Genomic DNA, 16181 nt, shown 5'->3' with positions numbered 1-16181 from the left:
TTCATTTTTTAAAATTATTTACGGGAATTTAACTAAAAAAAATTTCAATTGCTTTTCTTGAAAAGGCTAATTTTTATTCATAGTTAAATAAATATTTAAATACTTATTTACTTTTTCAATAATTTCACTTTTTCTCACTTTAACTGTAATTATTCTAAAATTTAACTTTTTAAAAATATAAAAATTAAAATATTATTTTTACAATAATGAAAATTTCCGAAGTATACAATTTTTACATTCTCATAAAAAAATGAGAAAGTCTTGGATTTGTGCGATTTTTTTTAATTTAATTATTTCTTAAAATTTTGTTTATGAATTCTTCCAAAGGACTTTATAAAATTTTTTTAGAGTTATAATTGCTGTGAAAATTTTAATATTTATAAAAATAATTCAATGTTTGAGAAGGATTTTATTTAAATTTTTTAAAATAACTGAATTTCTGAAAATAATTTTTTTCTTTATAAAAATAATTGAACTCTTGCGAAAAATGTATTTATTTATGAAAATAATTGAATTCTCACCTCACGTAGAATTTTATCAAAATTTTGTTTATAAATAATATTAAATTCTTTCGTGAAATTGTATTAAAATAGTAGATTTTTAAACTAATTGAGTTTTAGAGAATTTGATTATTTGCTAAAATAATTTATTTTTTTGTGAAAAATTCGTTTGTTTTTTAAAAATAATTCAATCGTTTCAAAGAATTTTATTAAAATTTTTAAGAAGAATTTTCTTATTACATTACCTGTCAAATTCATGTAAAAAATAGTACCTGGTGATTAAATTAATCTATTTGTAAAAATAGTAATAATAATAATCTATTGTTATTAATTACAGCTAATTTGTTATCTGACGGGCCAAATAAACTACTTTTTTTATTTGGCCCGTCTTGAAATGTATGGAACTGGGGTGACGGGCCAAATAATAAAAGTAGTAACTTATTTGGCCCGCTGACGGGCCAAATAGACACTCCGTTAATTTTTTGGTTTTTTATAAATATTTACAAAAAATATTTTATAATAAATTTTTTTCAGATAAATAAACATCAAAATATATTCTATGCAGAGTTTACAAACACATATTTGTTAAATAAATAATGTAAATAGAAGACTAACATTTATTTATGTATATATCTTTTTTTTATTTATTTATTTAAAAAATGTCTATAAATTAAGAATACAATATTTTTTAAAGATTGTAAGTCTTAAAAAAATTATTGTTCACAAAAATATTTTGGGACGCCTGTGTATTTCCGGAATTTAAAAAGTTCTAATCGTAGTTTTATCCATTTAAAAAGTTTTAAATGTTAATGAAGTGAGTTTATCATAGAATTTATTTTTCAGCAAATAAGCAAATTATCCGATTCGCATTTACTGAATAATATAATTTATTTAAGGGTAACACCATTCTAGAGCCAGAAAAAGAGACCTATATTTTTGATGATTTATTTTGAGAAAATGAAAAATAGAATTGGATTTCTTTTTGGAGGATTTATTAATTATACATATTGAAGTGTGGAAATTTTTTTTTAAAATTATATAACAAAATGGCGGCGGTAAATTTCATATTCAAAATCGACTATTTTTTATGGCCGGAAAGGTTTCTTGAAAAGTTTAAGTCCTGGAACAAAAAGTAAAGAAATTTTACAAACTAAATACTATAAACTTTGGAACTACATACAGATTTTTTAATTTGATGTAAACTTTATTTTTTATAAACAATTTACTTTTTATTACTCTTTGGCAAAAAATCGATTATTGTACCCAAAAGTGCGCGATTTTTACAAAAATTGATATATAAAAAACCCTTATGCACTTCCAAAGTTTACATGGAGAAAAATATAAAATAACTTTTACTACTTTTATAGTAAAAAATTTACCGGAAATTTTTTTCTATAAAAGTAGTAAAAGTTATTTTATATTTTTCTCCGTGTATATTATATACATCATGAAATTTCTTTGTTTTCTGTTCCAGGACTTGAACTTTTCAAAAACTCTTTCTGGACGTTTTGTTAAGAAAAAGATTAGTCGATTGTTACTATAAAATTTATCGTCGCCATTTTGTTATAAAATTTAAAATAAAAATTTTTTTCTACACTTCAATATGTATTTAACAAACCCTCCAAAAAGAAAACCTATTCCTTTTTTCATTTTCCCAAAACAAATCATCAAAAATTGGTCTTCTTTTCTGCCTCTAGAGTGGTGTTAACCCTTAAATAAAATAATTTTTTTGAAGAAGAGTAATAGTTCTATATAAATGTTACAGTTACTATAAAAGTTTAATCAAAATTATAATGTTGAATAATTTGAAATTTATTCATTTATTCAAATGCTGAATTTTTCAAAAGATAAGTTATTAAAATATTTATGATATGCAAAACTTTATTTTCTCGAACATTTATGAACTCAAATGTCCATAAAATATATTTTTTAATATTATTTTATAAATGTCATTTGACAGAATGTTTACTGTAGCAAATGTTAATTGCAAATAATGTTTTTATACTCGAATAACCAATTTTACAATGTTAAAGAATTGACTATTCTTCATTATAAAATATTGTAGTCAATTATTGTAATAATAATTGGTAGTCAATTTTTTTAGATTAAAACTCCATTTGGATTTTTTAACATTGTAAAAGTGGTAATTCGAGTATAAAAAAATTATTTGCAATTAACATTTGTTACAGTAAACATTATGTCATATGACATTTTTATAAACATTAAAAAATATATTTTATGGTAATTTGAGTTAATAATGGTTCGAGAAAATAAAGTTTTGCATAACATAAATATTTTAATAAGTTACCTTTTGAAAAATTCAGCATTTGAATAAATGACAACTAGATAATATAGAATATATAACAATTTTACCAGTTGAATTTTCATCTTCTTCAGGATTACACGGGTTTCAAATTATTCAACATTATAATTTTGATTAAACTTTTATAGTAACTGTAACATTTATCTATTACTCTTCTTCAAAAAAATTATTTTATTTAAATAAATTATATTTTATTACATTTAGACTTAACATATTAATGTCAGAAGCCATTTAAAAAAGTCCAAGAGGATTCAAGGCGGGAAAAGAAGTGATTTTTGTTTTTTAATTGTAATTCCGGGATTTTTGGAAAATCTACGACAAAAAATACAAAATCACTGCTTTCCCCGCCTTAGATCCTCTTAAAATCTTTTTAAAATTGCTTCTGATATTAAAATAAATAATTATCAAAAGAAAAAAATTGCTTCCAAGTCAAGAAAATTAATTAAACTAAATAATTAAAATAAATTAACAACTTATTTGAAATTTCGGAATTTTCGTCAAATCTGTGACAAAAAAAAATTCAAATTCACTGCATTCCCTGCCTTACATCCTCTTGAAATTTTTTCTAAATGGTTTCTGACATTAAAATAGATAATCGTGAAAAGAAAAAAATTGCTTTCAAGGCAAAGAAACAATAATTTTGGTTTTAGTTGAAATTTCGTGATTTTTAGAAAATCCGTCACAAAAAAATACGAACTAATGTTTCCCCATCGTTTACATGAACAATTTTATTAAGAAAAATTTGTATCCTGAACTTTTCAGAGAAACATTTTTTCGTTGAATCAACATTGTTAACTTCAGTTTCATTTTTACTATATACAGATAAAATTTCTTTCATTAATTTATCGGGACGTTTTAGACTCTAAACATTTTATCCGGCTGACCGGCTATTTAGTTAGTATTTTACTAGCCGGACGTTTAGACCCAGCTGTGTTATGCAGCAAAACGTCCGGCTAGACAGTATCCGGACGAATTTATTGCGTCCGGCTAACAGTACCCGGACAAATTTTTTTATCCGGCTAGTCGGACGTATAGACGCAGTGAAAATGAAATACATTCTGATTGGTCGAAATGGGAGGGCTTTTTTAAAATGGGAAAAATTTTCAAAAAAGCGCGCTCAATTGGACAAATGAGGTAATTTCCAAAGAGCGTGCGCAGTACTGATAATTTCTCTCAGGTTGGCAATACTGAAAGAATTAGTTTACGTAAAAATGGCGAATGACAGAAGTGAGGTTATGTTTAATTAAAAAAGCTCCAGAATCTTTCTAATTATTGACAAAAAAAAATATATCTCATTGGAAAAAAAATATTATAAGAGTAATTAAAAAAATCTGTAAGTATATTTTATATATTTCTGCGTATGAAATGATAAAATTATATTAATTTGAGTGGCATTTTGGAGCCTTCAACTTAATTGTTTACACAATTTTATATTTCGGAAATGTTACCCATTTAACCATTGTTCTAATCTGAAATACACTCACAATACAATTTTCTAAGAATTTTGTTTTCTAGATATTGAAAAAACAATAAAGGTTAATAATTAACAATTGTCTCGCAATTAGGAAGAATTCGATTTTAAATAACAAATTCTGATTCTTTACTATTTGTGTTGATTATTATTTATGATGACTTTATTATTTTATCGTCAATAACGATTTCGTTTTAATAATTAATTCCTCAAATATTTTTTTAAATATAAAAATTTCAGTTTAATTAAATTTTCAGGAGAAAAATGGCTCTACGAACATATGGCGACAAGCCAATTAGTTTTCAAGTCGAGGAAAATGGAGAATATTATTGCATTGGTTCCGAAGTGGGAAATTATCTACGATTATTTCGTGGTTCATTATATAAACGCTATCCTGGAATGTTTAGAAGATCAATTACAAATGACGAGAGGAAGAAATTAGTGGAACTTGGTTTAAGTCAACATGTTCTGGCTTCGAGTGTTTCACTTTTAAGAGCAAGCGAAGTCGAGGATATTATCGAGGGAAATGATGAGAAATATAAAGCAGTTTCGGTTCATTCATCAGAACCGCCAGCACCACGTGAGGGAAAATCGAAAAAATCAATGGCATGGGTTCCCAGTTTACCGAATAGTTCACATTTGGATGCAGTACCACAAGCTACACCCATTAATCGCAATAGAGTTCATAATAAAAAAGTTCGCACTTTTCCACTTTGGTGAGTTCCATATTTTAGAAACGATCTAATCAGGGATCGAAGTATTTTTTTTCGTTAAAATAGATGAAAAGGGGAATTATTTTCTTAAAATAGATGACAAAAAAAATTATTATAAATAGGAACAATTAACCAATTAATTATTTTTTTTTACTTCCTAACGTTTTAAAAAAATTCTATTATTTTCAAGAATTTTCATAAATTCCTTCGGGAGAATTCAATTATTTTCATAAAAAACCAAATTCTTTGCAGGAATTCAAATATTTTCAAAAATAATAAAATTCTTCGTAGAAATTCAATTATTTTCAATAATTTTAATATAATCTACGTAAAAATCATTCATAAATTAATTACAAAATTTTAAAAACTAGTTTTGATTAAAAATATTATTAAGAAGTTCACAAAGTGGGTGAAATAGTCAAAATTAAATTAATTAAATTAATTAAAAGGTGAAGTAGGTGCCAAAATTTAGAAAAGGTGAAGAGAAGATAGTCTGTGATCTCTATTTAATATTTAATATCTATTTAATAAATTAAATACTCTCATAATATGATATAATAAATATTTCTAAATTATATAAAAATTCATAATTTTTCTCTACAGTTTTGACGATACAGATCCATCGGCTAATTTAGAGAATGCAGCCCAACAGGAAATGCTCGTTCCAATTCGTTTGGATATGGAAATCGAGGGACAAAAATTACGTGACACATTCACGTGGAATAAAAATGGTGAATTTTTGCTAGAAAATAAAAAAATTTTCTTTTTATTGCGTAAATTTTATAATCTGGAAATTAAAACAATCTTTTTTTCTCTCCTTTTGGAAAAACAGAAAGTTTAATAACACCGGAACAATTTGCTGAAGTTTTGTGTGACGATTTGGACCTGAATCCATTGACATTCGTGCCGGCGATTGCTCAAGCGATTAGACAACAAATAGACGCCTTTCCTCAGGAAATAATATTGGAGGATCAATGCGATCAGAGAGTTATTATCAAACTAAATATTCACGTGGGCAATACATCGTTAGTCGATCAAGTTGAATGGGACATGTCGGAGAGGGAGAATAATCCAGAGAAATTTGCAATGAAACTTTGTGCCGAACTTGGACTTGGAGGGGAATTCGTCACAGCCATCGCTTACAGGTAGTAAAGAATTTTCTATTAATATTTGTAGAAAAATATTAATTTTTTTTTTAATTTAATTAATTAATTAATTTTTAATTTTTTTTTGTAAAAGAGATATTATTTGTTTTTCGTAGGAGAAAAATATTAATTTTCTTTTCACCTTGAAAAAGAAATATTAGGACTTTTCTACATTATTTTCACTAGAAATAATTCTGGTTGACAACAAAAATACATCTTTTAATATAAAAGAAAATTGTTTTTCGTAGTAGAAAAATATTAATTTTTCTTTCTTCGTAAAACAAAATATTATTTATTAATATTAATATTAATAATATTAATATTAATAATATAATATAATAATATAATAATATATTAATAATATTAATATTAATATTAATATTTTTACTACGTAAAATAAATAATATTATAATTATATATAAATTAAAATTATATTATTTATTAAATTATATTATAAATTATATTATTTATTAAAATAAAATTATATATAAATTAATATTTGCTTTTTGTAGTTGAAAATTATTAATTTCGTAACAAATAGAAATATTATTTTCGTTTTGTAGCAGAAAAATATAATTGTTTTAAAATAAATTGTTTTTCAAAAACGAAAAATTCATTTGCAGCGTACGGGGACAATTATCCTGGCACCAGAGGACATACGCATTTTCGGAAGCTCCACTACCTACAGTTGAAGTTCCCTTTAGATCACCATCGGAAGCTGATCAATGGGCTCCATTCCTGGAGACCCTAACGGATGCAGAAATGGAGAAGAAAATACGGGACCAAGATCGAAATACTCGGTGAGATGAATAAAAAATAAAAATACCTAAACATTAAATCAAAAAATTCCATTTTTAGATAATTTACTATTTTTTTTTAATTATTTTTCTCCTTTTTTTATTTTTCCATTTTTTACTAATATTACGAAATTTTTTTTCACAGACGAATGAGACGATTGGCCAATACCACTCCAGTATGGTAAAAAAAAAGATACATTTAAATAAATTTCAATAATTAAGTTCACGTAAAATTTACTTCGTCACAACAATTATCTATTGATTTATAATAGAAAATTGTAAGTTTGTACCTTTTGTGTAAGTATAACTAACATTTTTTATGTAAAGAAAGTCATTTGGAAATAAATCATCTTCAACTAACACTGCATGGAAATTTTTTAATTATTCTTTTCAATGAGAAGAATAAAACCTGTATTTCTTGTTTTTCTAATTATTAGACAAGAACTAATCTTTACTCTATTAGACTAATAATTTAGTAAAAATTCAATAGAAAACAAACCTCATTTTTGATGAGTAAAGTAAATTAAAATTTAGGGTCTATATTCAGACACCGAGGAATACGAAAAAGATTATTTTTAATAATAAAAAATAAACGATATATGGAGTGTAAAAAATATTTTTACAATTAAAATTCTTAAAAAAGAAAATAGAAAATAGAAAATTTAGTAAAAAATTATATTAAATAAAAATAGGGCAACAATAAAAAAGGAGAGAGAAAATGAGAACATTTTTCACACACTAGATTATATTTACGATATTCAGGAAATAAATTTAATTTTCAAAGAAAAAGTGAATATTTCTTTTTCTTTTTTGCTGCACTTTTGTTATAAAGATTCTCGTTTAAATTTGTGAATGGTACGGATTCCTTGACCCCGCGAGACCGAAGAGAGCTTGTGAATAGTCAACAGTATTAAGGCAACTGCAGGCAACTGTTGATAATAAAAGAGGAAATTACGGTAGGGGACACATCGCTCTATTCACAAGAGTCTTTCAAGACACACGATTCTCCAAACAGACACACTGTGTGTGTTGGGATTTTAGTTCGAAACGAGCGGTTTGAGGGAAAGCTTCTCGCCGGTAAATCAATAATAATCAACGTAGTAAAAAAAAAAATGGATTCAATTTCACTAGTTCGCGAGTGTTTATTATCAAAAAAACGAGTACTTCCTGGAAATCCTTTTATTACAAGACCCTGGCTAGAGGATAAAGCCCTGGCGGCAACACCCAGTGGAAATATAGGAGTTAAAGGAATCATTGCTGGTAAATTTCTCTCTGCCTCTCTCTCTTTCTTTCTTTCTCTATCTTTTTCTCTCTAAATATTATTTTTACAATAAAAAAATTACTCAATAGTAAATTAAAAATTCTGGATAATAACCTTGACAGTGACCTCGTGTTTTAAAAAAGAAAATTAGGTTAGAATAAACCATGCGCATGACAGATGTCAAAAAACGAAAACAAATTTCCGATTTAGGCAAATTAATCCAATTAATTTATCAAATTTAACCATTACATTAAATTTCATGCAATATTTATCAATTTTGCTGACCTCTTACGTACTGATAACACTGGAGTTGATAAAAAAAATGGATTTCAAAATTTTTCATTATGACATAACCCTTAAATTTTCTCCTCCAGCTTTAACACCGGATTTCCGTTTTTATAATTATTATTGCAAATTAGATTTACTTGACAAAAGTTAAAAGTCCAAAGTTGACAATTCTAACATAATCACATATTTTAGATTCGATAATACTCTTGACACAATTTTCGGAGCAACAATACTACAATTTTTTTTTATATAAAGGAAAAATTAGAATTTAAAATAATTTTCCTATGATAAAACAATTATTCTTTTAATAAACGAGATTTAATGAATATAATGTTCTAATTAAATATTATAATACAGTAAAAATACAATTTTAGTTATTTGTGATATTTTTTTTGTAAACTCCAAAGTTTGGAAAATCGGAGTTTTTTCAAATTTTCAAGAAGACGAAAAATTAATTTATGTTATCTTGAGTTTATTTATTCGAGATCAAGGATTTCGGTCTATTATTAGAGAACGTATAAGAGACAAACTTCTTGACTGGAATTTACACATTAATTTTAATCAATTTTTTTAAGAGCACTTTCGTCGGTGTGTGGCACACGTTTTCTGGAATATTTTCAGAAACAACGATATATTTCTATTTATAAATTATAAAAGTAGGCTAAAAAATGTTCTGTACACACACACACCAGGTTTTTAAATTATAAAAATCAATCAATATTTTAAAAAAATTATAATAATTCAAATTCTTTGGAAATAAGTTAAATTATTAGTATACGTTTAATTAACTATTAAAAATAATGAATTTAGTAGCAGAAATTTAGTTAAAAACACTAAAAAAAATTTGAATTTTAGGAGAACTTACAAAATTATTGCAAAAATTCAATTATTTTCAAAAGCAAAAAAAAATTCTTTGCAGAAATTCAATTATGTTCCAAATTTCTTTTTCCAATTTTCGTCATAATTTCAATTATTTTTATAAATAATAAAATTCTTCTCCAAAATTCAATTATTTTCGAAAATTTTAATAAAATTCTTTCGCAAGAATTAAATTATTTTCATAAATAATAAAATTTTTTGCAGGATTGAATTCGCAGGAAAAAATTTTATTAAAATCTTTGAAAACAATTAAATCAACATAAATAATATACCTAATTCTTTGCAGAGCTTTAATTGTTTTTAAAGATTTTAATTAAATTTTTTTTCTAAGAGTTCAATTACTTTCATAAATAACAACATTTTTCGTAGAAATTCTAATAATTTTCCAGAATTTGTCCAATAAAATTAAATGCATAAATTAATTTTTTTTCATAAATACTATAATTTTTCGAAGGAATTCAATTATTTTAAGAAATAATAAATTTCCTCGTAAGATTTCAATTATTTTAATAAATAGTAAAATTCTTCTCAAAAATTCAATTATTTTCTGAAATTTTAATAAACTTCTTGTCAAGAATTAATTAATTCAATTATTAACATAAATAGTAAAATTCTTCGAAGAAATTCAATTATTAAAAATTAAATTTTTTTCTGAAATTAGTTGGAGTTTCTATTTCCTAATATTTATTTAATTGAAGAATTTCCGAATAATCGAAAGTTCGTAAAATTGAATTGTAAACAAATTTGAATATTCTGAAGAATTTTAATTTCTAATTATTTTTAGAGTTAATCAGAATATTCTCTAGCGTCAGGGAAAAAGTCAGAATTTTGTCTGGAAATCAGGGAAAAACAAAAATAAATTTTTGTGTCAACTCTGAAAAATTGAAACTAAAAATTTTGTTTCGTAAAATTTTAGGTGGAATAACGGGTGGAATTGAAATTTGCATAACATATCCAACTGAATATGTGAAAACACAATTACAATTGGATGGTAAGGCAGGCGCTGGAAAGGAGTATTCAGGAATATGGGATTGCGTTACGAAAACAGTGAAAAATCGTGGTTTCTTTGGACTTTATCGTGGCCTATCTGTTTTACTCTATGGCTCTATTCCCAAATCTGCTGTTCGTTTTGGAGCATTTGAAAGTGTTAAACAGCAAATTGTTGATGAAAATGGACAACTCACTGCACAGAAACGTCTTTTAGCTGGCCTCAGCGCAGGAATTTGCGAAGCTATTTTTGCCGTAACACCCATGGAAACGGTTAAAGTAAAATTTATCAATGATCAAAGATCAGCGAATCCAAGATTCCGAGGTTTTGTTCACGGTGTCGGTATTATTCTTCGTGAAAATGGTAAAATTTCTTTCTGCAAAATTCATCTTTTCTGAAAGAAGAAAGAATTCTATTTTAATATTATTTTTTCTTTCAATATTTCGAATTAAAAATGATCCTAAAGTTCTGTGCGTTCAAATTAACGAAATTAATCAATTAACCAATTATTTCTTCTTGAAATTAAATTTTAATTACAATTATATTGCGTTTCGTACAAAATTTAATTTTGAAAATAGTTTTAAAATTAATTTCTTTTTGAAATTAAATTTCTATTACAACTATTTTTCCTTTCGTTCAAAATTTAATAGTTTAAACATTTTTTAAATTACTAATGAAGTTTCTAAATTTAAATTTTTTTAACTTTTATTGCAATCGATGAATTATGAAAATATTTTCAATAAAAAATATTTCCTTCATTTGAACGATTCAAAACTTGTGGATCATAATTGAAATTAATTTCTCTCAGTAGTAGAAATTCGTCTATAATTAAAAAATTACTTGGATAATAACTCGAACTCATTTTGTAGGTTTCAAAGGAGTATACCAGGGTTTGGTACCAACAATGCTTAAGCAAGGAAGTAATCAAGCGATTCGATTTTTCACTGTCGAAACATTGAAGGAATGGTACAAAGGCGATGACAAGAGTAAACCAGTCCCAAAACTCGTTGTCGGTGTCTTTGGAGCAATTGCTGGCGCTGCTTCTGTCTTTGGAAACACTCCTATCGACGTTGTAAAAACGAGAATGCAGGTAAGTTTCTTCTGCGAAAAAAATTTTGTTTAAAAAAACGAACTCAAAAAAAAATTATTTCTCTTTACATTTAAATATAAAAAAATGTAAATGGTACATTTTTTGTTTACAGGGTTTGGAAGCGTCGAAATACAAAAACAGTTGGGATTGTACAGTACAAATTTGGAAGAAAGAAGGACCAATGGCCTTCTATAAAGGAACCGTTCCCAGGCTCGGTCGTGTTTGTCTAGACGTTGCAATTACATTCATGATTTACGATTCGTTTATGGATCTCTTCAACAAAGTTTGGCCTTAAAAAACAAATTTATGCCTTAACTATTTGTCTAAAAAAAAAGAAAAAGAAAGAGAAAACGTTAACACTGCAAATTTGTTAACCGAATACAGAATCCAGACAAAAGTGCAATTTTTTCCTGATATTCAGGTTCGTTAAACTAAAAAAGAAAATGAAAATAAAAATACAAAGGACTGATTTATGAAATTGGAAAAAAAGAAAATTTTCAAATTCGCACAAATGAAAAAAGAACAAAAAAAAAAATTGGTCAAACATAATTTTCCATTTTTTCGAACTATTTTGAAAATTTTCCATTTTTTAAAACAAAGAAATAATAAAATTCAACGAAAAATTGTCGGCACTGTGCCAAAATTACAAAGGTCAGATAATAGCGTGTATATAGATAATCACGATACTATTGTATCGTCATTATAAAAAAAGAGTGCGAAAATATTTTTTTCACGCTTTGCAGGACTAACAATTTCTACTATTTTCACTCTCTATATATTAACCGACTAAAAATTTTTAAATTCTGCCTTTGGTTTTTGCAATTCCTGTTTCGTCTTTTTTTTTGTACTATTCACAATAATAATTAATTAATAATTAATATTTCTATTAATTAAATGAACTAATAATCAAATAATTATAATTATAATAATTATTAATTATAATTAATTCCTCAGAGAGGAAGAATTGTATATTAGTTAATTAATTAATTAAAATTGTAAATATTTACCTACATTTTTAAAACAATTTATTTTCAATTGTCAACGAATATTTATTATTAATTTTTAATTAATCGCAATGTATTATAGAAAAATCGTCACAAACTGTTATTCTAGATATTTATATGGTTTTTTTTTAGAAAAAAAACCGAAGGCATTTGCATTCAAAAAGAATTGAAAAGTTTTATCATAATTTTTTGTTGAAAAATTATTACACGCATGATTATTTATTGTACAATGAATTGTTTCTTACAACGTTCATTCCAACGATCATTCCAATTTAAAGTTTTTTATTAATAATATAGAAAATATTTTATACTCCAATATTGAATTCCGTTAAATCGAATCTTTGTTTATATGTGAGGACAGATTAATAGAATTGTGTACTACTAAAATTGTTATCACCGTTGTTAAATAGATTATAATTTATTATTTTAATTTCAGAAGAAAAAATATATATCAATTTGTGTGATTTATGAATTTTTTTTTCCATCCATTCCTCTTTTTTATAATTTTAATTATTATAAGTTAAACAATATTTTTCGTATGTAAAAATAAATAAATACAGATGTATTTAAAATTGTATTTTTATGAGTACAAAATTTTAAGGAAACTGAAATTTTTGTATATTTTTTACTTTTTTTATTTTTAAACCATGCGTAATTTATTTTTAGAAACACGAAAATCATTCTCAAGTTCTATTCTATTTAAATTTTAAAGATGCGAAATATTTGAGAAACGAGTAAAAATAATAATTTACTAAATAAATAAAAATATTAAAACTAAATTGAAAAATTAATTATTAATTTATTTTTATTATCATAATTGTTATGTAATTAAATCAGAAGATAAAATTTTCCACTTCCCTCATAAGAAAAGATCATAATTATTAAATATTTAAATATTAAAACGGAAAATATAATTTATTATAAAAAATATTTCTTACTAATTGATATTCTGTTTGGGAAAAATTCTAACATGACACAGGGTACAAAATTATAACTCAATTTAACGTGTGTAACGTAATTTAATTTATAATGAAAATTTTTCACAAAAGGGATAAAATTATTGATAGTTTTAGAAATTATCTAGATGCGAATTACATATTACAGAGAGATTATTAATTATTAAGTGTTTAAATCACAACTGTGGCTTTCGCAAGTAAAAAGACTAAGTAAAAATTGCTCTCTTCTTTGTTTCTTTGGAATGATCACAGAAATAAAAATTCTACGAAACATTTTATTCCCCTTGCCACAAAAATAAATCAATTTTCTTTAATATTATAATATAATGATATTAATATTAAAATAATGGTATTAATATTATAATAATGCTTTTAATATTGTAATAACGATTTTAATATTAATAATAATATTAATATTAATAATAATGATAGTAATGTTAACAATAATAATAAATAATAATCCATTAATACTAATCATTCGAAATCGAATGAAATTTTGACTAGAGAGAGAATAAAATCTCATCACAATTTTTCTTCTATAAAAGTTAATAAATATTTCCCCTATTATAAAAATTGTACCTTCTCTACAAAAATACATTATATACAAAAGGTATTTTTTTTAAATTCTATTAATATAAAATTCTTCTTCCATTTTCAAAATTAAAAAAAATTCCTTTTAAAAATAGTTTGCTCTACTTATTCTGATATTTGCAAACTATATATATAAAATTTCAATATCTAATCTTTTGCTACTACTTTCTTCTTGTTTGGTTTTTTTTTCCTTTTTAGTTTCTCTCCCTTTTTGATTAGAAAATTTCACGTGAATAAATTTCTCAAGGCCACATTACATTAAATATATCAAAAAGTGTATCGTAAATCATAAACGTTATGGAAACTTCTAAACAAACTCTGCTGATTCTTGGTATTGTTCCTTTATAAAATGCCCGTGGTCCTTCAATTCGCCACATTTGAACAGCGCAATCACGTGAATTTTTATATTTCGCCGCTTCCAGACCCTTAAAAATTGAAAAATTGAAATTATTTTCCCGGTTTTCGATTGGAAATTTAAAAATTAAAAAACAAATTAAATAAAATTGACAATTTTTGAATTAAAATTTACAGCTACCTGCATTCTCGTTTTTATAACGTCTATTGGAGTGTTTCCTAAAACTGAAACCCCACCAGCAAATGCACCGAAAAGTCCAACGATCGGTTTGGGAACGACTTTACTCTTGTCATCTCCACTGTACCAATCTTTCAGTGTTTCCACCACGAAAAAACGAATCGCTTGATTGCTCCCTTGTTTTATCATTGTTGGTCCGAGCCCTTGATAAACTCCCTTAAGACCTTTTGTTTTCGAAGAAAAAGAAAAAAAGGGCAAAAAGAACAAAATTAGTAATTAAAAATACTGAGTTACAATTTACAATTATTTCTTCGTATTACCATTTTCTTGAATAATAGTTCTAACACCGTGAATTGTTCCTCGAAATCTCGGATTCGGCGATCGTTGATCGTTGACAATTTTCACATTAATTGTATCGGCGGGAGTTACAACGAGTATCGCCTCACATAAACCAGCACTGAGTCCAGCGAAAAAACGTTTTTCCGGCGATAATTTCCCATCGCTATTATGAAATTGCTTTTTAATTGATTCAAAAGCACCAAAACGTACTGATACTTTTGCAACTGCACCTGATATCACAACAGTGAGTCCACGATAAAGTCCCAAAATTCCACGATTCTTTACTGTTTTTCTCACAACGTCCCATATTCCAGAATATTGTTTTCCCGCTCCGGCTTTTCCATCCAATTGCAATTGCATTTTGACATAATTAAACGGATACGATATACACATTTCAATTCCACCTGTGAGTCCACCTAAATTAACAAACAATTATTATTAATTACTTCTTTTTGGATAACAAAAAGAAAGAAATATTTTCTGAATTATCAACTTTCACAGTCAGTAACAATTTTCAGTTAAGAAACAACAATCCAGACAATGGAAAAAGAAAACAAAATAGTAAAAAGAAACAAAGTAGAAACAAAATAGACAAATAATAGAAAGACCACAATTCAAAAAATTAAAAAAGAGAATATAAAATTTGAACAAATTTAAAAATCCAAAAAGAAAATTTCAAGAATGAAAAAAATATTTCGAAAATAGAAATTTTCTGGAGAATCTAGAGTAAAATTATCAAACTGTTATAGAGAGACGGAAGAAAAAAAATATAGGACGAAATATTATTGAGGGAAGAAGAATCATGAATTTACAAAAGTAAAATTATTAATTACAAATATATTTAATTTCTAAATATTTTTGCGAAAAGAAATTTTCTTTGTGTATTATCATTTTTGAGAATAGCCATGCGCACATTAAAATCGACAAATCTTTATGAAATATGACGTAACATGAAAATATATTTTTACTGACGTTAGAGAAATATTTACCGGCAACGATTCCTTTAATTCGAACATTATCACCGTTTGAATTTGCCGATGATTTATCATAAAGCCATGGTCGCAATATAAATGGATTGCCAGGAATTTTATTTCTATCGGACAATAAACATTCGTGTACTAGTTGGACTGGATCCATTTTCCAATTTCAGAACTTGTTTCCATGTGAGACGACCCTTTTCGTTGTGACGTTCACTTTAAACTGACACAAAAGATGAGCTTTATAATATTCGCGGAATACACGTATAAAAACAAAATTTGCTTATCTCAATATACACACGTAATTTTTCACAATAATGTAAAATT

At 25.5% G+C, this 16181-nt stretch overlaps 3 protein-coding genes across 4 annotated transcripts; 2 read left to right on the top strand and 1 right to left on the bottom strand.

The window, feature by feature from the left end:
- The first annotated feature begins 4001 nt into the window (after positions 1 to 4001).
- Positions 4002 to 7309, top strand: LOC122506233 (SWI/SNF-related matrix-associated actin-dependent regulator of chromatin subfamily B member 1). The gene is made up of 6 exons (XM_043618305.1): positions 4002 to 4156; positions 4552 to 5010; positions 5611 to 5738; positions 5840 to 6152; positions 6776 to 6952; positions 7095 to 7309. The coding sequence occupies exons 2-6, from the start codon at positions 4559 to 4561 to the stop codon at positions 7132 to 7134; spliced, it is 1110 nt and encodes a 369-aa protein (XP_043474240.1). The 5' UTR covers positions 4002 to 4156; positions 4552 to 4558; the 3' UTR covers positions 7135 to 7309.
- Positions 7310 to 7849: 540 nt separating this feature from the next.
- On the top strand, positions 7850 to 12923 carry LOC122506234 (putative tricarboxylate transport protein, mitochondrial). The gene is made up of 4 exons (XM_043618306.1): positions 7850 to 8209; positions 10294 to 10728; positions 11235 to 11455; positions 11568 to 12923. Exons 1-4 carry the CDS (start codon positions 8062 to 8064, stop codon positions 11748 to 11750), a joined length of 987 nt encoding a protein of 328 aa, XP_043474241.1. The 5' UTR covers positions 7850 to 8061; the 3' UTR covers positions 11751 to 12923.
- Positions 12924 to 13458: 535 nt separating this feature from the next.
- On the bottom strand, positions 13459 to 16097 carry LOC122506230 (putative tricarboxylate transport protein, mitochondrial). Of its 2 annotated transcripts, none has more exons than XM_043618301.1 (4): positions 15867 to 16097; positions 14859 to 15293; positions 14542 to 14762; positions 13459 to 14431 (listed from the first exon to the last, which is right to left on the bottom strand). In XM_043618301.1, exons 1-4 carry the CDS (start codon positions 16012 to 16014, stop codon positions 14249 to 14251), a joined length of 987 nt encoding a protein of 328 aa, XP_043474236.1. In that variant the 5' UTR covers positions 16015 to 16097; the 3' UTR covers positions 13459 to 14248. The 2 variants fall into 2 exon arrangements, with proteins under 2 accessions (XP_043474236.1, XP_043474237.1); XM_043618302.1 differs by having other exon boundaries at positions 15850 to 15970.
- Between the last annotated feature and the right edge of the window lie 84 nt (positions 16098 to 16181).

The sequence above is a fragment of the Leptopilina heterotoma genome, unplaced genomic scaffold, assembly GCF_015476425.1.
Source record: "Leptopilina heterotoma isolate Lh14 unplaced genomic scaffold, ASM1547642v1 Lhet_4, whole genome shotgun sequence".
NCBI classification, from domain to species: Eukaryota; Metazoa; Arthropoda; class Insecta; order Hymenoptera; family Figitidae; genus Leptopilina; species Leptopilina heterotoma.
This window is presented reverse-complemented; position numbering and strand designations above follow the sequence as displayed.